Consider the following 4398-nt stretch of genomic DNA (forward strand, 5'->3'; position numbering starts at 1 on the left):
TTAACTGCATAGAAAACTTATTTGTCTTTCATAACTGGCATTAACTTTAAGAGACTCCAAGCCGATTAACCATGCGGATTTTATTGCAGCTTAATTTTAAAGCATTTCCTAGACAGTAACCTTTGCATAAACCAACCAAATCATGAAGCACAATGAGCCTATTTTGTGATGCTAAACTATGTATTCTGCACTAATATGCCTTTGTTATAAAGTATGTGATGGTAATCAGATAGCAAAATAGCCTTGTGAAACATATCTACTGAACTTGAAACACCACAAACTAGTTATACGATGTCATGACCGAGCAAAAATACAATTTCCTTCATCTCATTACTAATTATGTATCTTTATTTTAAAGGATTTTACCAAAATTCCTAGCTACTAGTATTCTCTTGCTGCTATAGTGGTCACTGGTGTATTTATAAACAGCTGTATACATGTACCTGCCATGATATATAATCAAAAAAAGACATTTCAACTAACAAATTATTGATATATGTGTGTTGTATAGCATCATATATTGTATTATTGGAAATTATAGTATTTTAACCAGTTTAACACTATTGCATCCAACATATTTTTTCTCCATGATAAAAACCCACTTTTGGAACATGCACTTGTATTTGAATTATATGCAACAAAGATTAAATAATTATTTTACTACCTTTATCAGTTTATTTCTATAAATGCATACACAAAATGTGACTATCATATTACCAGTTCATCGTCAGTTCCCGGATTGAGTACAGTTGTATTACAATGGCTCCCAGAGTTTGGATCAACCAAGAGGTGGTACTCTGGCTCTTTACTACCTGTCATATAATAATAATCAATATATTATATTCATGATTTAAAGTGAAGATTTCAAACAATCTTTGTGACCTTTGTGGCATTCTTGTATTTTCACAATCATTACAATGTGTACTGGTATTCTATGTATAACATTAAGTGTCTGCAGGGCCCAAGGATATAAGAGCTGTCCACATTTTCACATCTGCACATGTCGCACATGTCGCACATGTCGCACATTTGCGAAAATGCATTGTGGTCAGCGCTTATAATTATATCCATGAACCGTCTGCAGTACGGCAGTGTCTTACAGTCACAACACCTGTACATCGTTACTTGAACGAATATATGCATGCATCGATAAAAAATTAATATGCTGACTTCTTGTTAACGTGGTTACACGATGATACCACTCGTATCTCTTAAAGCCCTGGCCCTAATTGACTAAAATGACACCAATTAATTTGAGCTATTAGTATTAATGACAATAATGTGACGTTACGTCGTTAGCTGTGGCGAAATTCGGAATCTATAGGCGCGTTCCTTCACACGGACGTTTTTTAGGCCAGAAGCCTAATTAGGCGCGCCCAAATTTGGCTCGACGGGCCGGAGGTTAACCAAGGAACGGTTTCGGGGCCGGTGCCGAGTTAGCACGAGCCAATTTGCGTCCATTGAAACGTCTGACCAGCGTCCGAGCAAATTTTAAACACAGCTAAATCGGTTAGAGCCGGCCCCAGAAATGTCCGCGAGTGTCGTAACGTGTACTTCCGACGAAATAAAGTCTCAAAACAGTCATAAAAATTCAAAAATTTTTGATCAGCAGGGTTCTCCCAGGATGAAGTGAAACGGGGGAGCCGGCGGGAGGGGGGAGGGGGAGGGAAAAATTGTGCGGATCGGGGCCCTGGTCGAATCACTGGCCCAGCCAAGAACACCAGTCCACAACCTGCGAGCTACAACACACACGCCATCTATTGACTATATATAACAAAACACTTATATATAGTTACTATATTAACTACTATACAACTATAGCCTACTATAACGAACTATTAACTACATAAACAGCTATAAAACGATGCACCGGGGCGATCGAATTCGTGAATCATCTACAATCCTGATGAATCGGCACGAACGCAAACTTCTGTGTTTTAAAGTCAGATATACATAGGACCCTGCTGCACTTATCGGCACGGTTAGTTACATAGGTTCTTGTTCGTGCGACTATAGATGGGCAGAACTGTGAGCCGACAGATGCGAGGTTCCGTAAGAGGTGTTTAATAAGGTTTGTGAAAGCTGAAAGAAAGCGAGAGTGATCGTCGAAAATTTGCGCAAAACGGGTTCCTACTTTCTCTTTATATATTATTATCATATATAATGGCGACACAGCACACTCGCAGCGGCGAGTGCGTCTTGTGAGCGATTCGGGCGTTATTTTTACGTTGTGGCCTATATGCCCGGCAGCCGGGACGTCTGCTCTTCGATTTCCTAAATGCCCGGCAGTCCTACCCCTAACCCTTACAACCCTTGTTTACCTCTCGACGATAACAGCTGAAAATGAAAAACTGGCCCTTAATAAAAATTAATAAAAAATTTAGGAATCGAACGACCGTTGCCCCGGGCAGCCGTCAGCATATAGGCTGGCTGCCCGGGCATATAGGCACTCTGTTCTTTAATACGCTCTTGTACGCTATCAGTACATACTTTTTGGCCGCCCAATGCGAAAGCAAACGGGCGTATATATAGATTAATACAGAGGTCATATTGCATATTGAGGATATTTTATAGTTGCCCTACCCCATGTTACATTCTGATTTCAGTGTGTGTGCTGTGTGTGTAGGTGTGTGTGTTGTGTTGTGTGTGATGTGTGTGTGTGTGTGTGTGTGTGTGTGCCGTGCGTGCACGCCGTGCGTGAGTGTGTGTGTGTGTGCGCGTGTGTGTGTTTTACATTTGTTTGTGCGTGTGTGTGTGCGTGCTCGCTTTTTTTTTTTTTCATTTATGTGCTAGGTGTGGCCGGAGCGTTGCCAGTGCGTGGGTCGGGCCGAGTTGTGTGTGTCGCAGAGTGCGTGTGACATACAGTTCGTTGGTATGGCATGTTTACACTAGACGTTGGATATGTGAAAAATAACCAAACTACTACGTAAATGGGTTGGCTATAGTGTTGGTGCAATGTACGTAATCCGCATCATGCGTTAAATGATGTGTAAATTGTACAGATGTTCGCTATATGCCCGGCATGCGGCATACATATCTGACCGGCCTGCTGGGCACGTTCTTCAGATTTCCTAAATGCCCGGCCAGGTTTTAATTTCCAGTGTATCTCAAGTAAAAACAAGGGTTAGTTTAGGGTGTAGGGTTAGGACTGCAGGCCCATTAGGAATCGACGCACCGTGACCCGGCTGCGGCGCATTTAGGAAATTCCGTCAAGACCGTGCCGGCTGCGGGCATATCAGCCACAGCGTAGCTTTTATGAAGGAAAAGTTGATATACCAGTGACACAATAGTGGAACTGTAATTGAGAGGTACGGTAGTATTTGTGGAATGTGCACTTCATATTATTTTCAGTTTTTACTTGACTCTGTCCAAGTGCCTGTGCGCTGTAGGCTCACAGACACAGGGCACTTGAAGCGTTTTCAATAAAACTATAATGCCTAAACAAATACGAAAATCATATTTACTACTAAATTCTTAATGTTCTATACTTCTCTTTCACCTATTATTGCCGACAGTTTCCTGTAAATTCTGTAACAAATCCTCTATGTGCCCAACACAGCGCTTACGAGCCGCCATTCCTCACGCTGCCACCACTGACACTAATAGCCGCCACAATGCGCATTCCAAACGAACTAATTTCTCTAGTATAGACTAGCAAATACCTTCCGTGTACAGGCATAATCACACATACCTTATGACAATAAACTACTAGTTTCCTCCAATTCACTGCCGCGTTGTTCTTATAAAAGGTATTTGACAATACTCCAATGTTGTTAAACTTTCTCGATGTTGTTGACAGTTCGCCGGTGTTGCTCTCCAAGCAACCGCTGCAGCGGGTGCTGCGCGCTTACAGCGGTAGCGGGTGTAGCAAAGATAAACCATGTGACGTTCACCTAACCACTTCGAGGCTAAATTGCTTTGGCAACACAGAGTCGGCGTTAGCTGCAGAATTGCCAGTTTGTCTTACCTCTTTCTGTTGTGGTTTAAAGCAAACGCGCAGTGAAATGGAGGAACTAGAGTTTATTTTGTCATAAGTCAGTGTGATTATGCATGCACGAAGATATTTGCTACGGAGAAATTCAGCGTTTGGTGCCGCATTGTGCGGCTGTACAATAATATATAGCCAGCGTAGGAAAGCGCGGATCCTAAATTCGCTCGACCGCGCGCTTGATTTCCACGATACAACACAAATATTCAAACCATTATTACTCCATCTTTGTTTCTATTTCAGAACAGTGTTCACTTGTTATGAAAAACAATACTGTATCTTGTTTGTTAACCGAGCTGCCTGTCACGCCGAACATCACAAAAGGACTGACGAAATTCTCGCGTTTCGTAAAACGTTGCCCAGTAATGTAAATGACTGCAAGTACGAGGGCTATATAAGACTGGCTTGAC

At 41.9% G+C, this 4398-nt stretch overlaps 1 protein-coding gene across 4 annotated transcripts in view; it reads right to left on the reverse strand.

Annotated features, from left to right (window-relative positions):
* The window catches only part of LOC106807977 (probable cation-transporting ATPase 13A3), a 35370-nt gene that overhangs the window by 19780 nt on the left and 11192 nt on the right, over positions 1–4398 (reverse strand). For 3 of the 4 annotated variants that reach the window (XM_014810515.1, XM_014810513.1, XM_014810512.1), the window contains exon 2: positions 718–808. In XM_014810515.1, the coding sequence (XP_014666001.1) occupies positions 718–808 (91 nt within the window). Of the gene's footprint in view, positions 1–717; positions 813–4398 lie in introns of all 4 variants that reach the window. The other variant, XM_014810514.1, reaches the window with a different exon arrangement.

The sequence above is a fragment of the Priapulus caudatus genome, unplaced genomic scaffold, assembly GCF_000485595.1.
Source record: "Priapulus caudatus unplaced genomic scaffold, Priapulus_caudatus-5.0.1 Scaffold245, whole genome shotgun sequence".
NCBI classification, from domain to species: domain Eukaryota; kingdom Metazoa; phylum Priapulida; class Priapulimorpha; order Priapulimorphida; family Priapulidae; genus Priapulus; species Priapulus caudatus.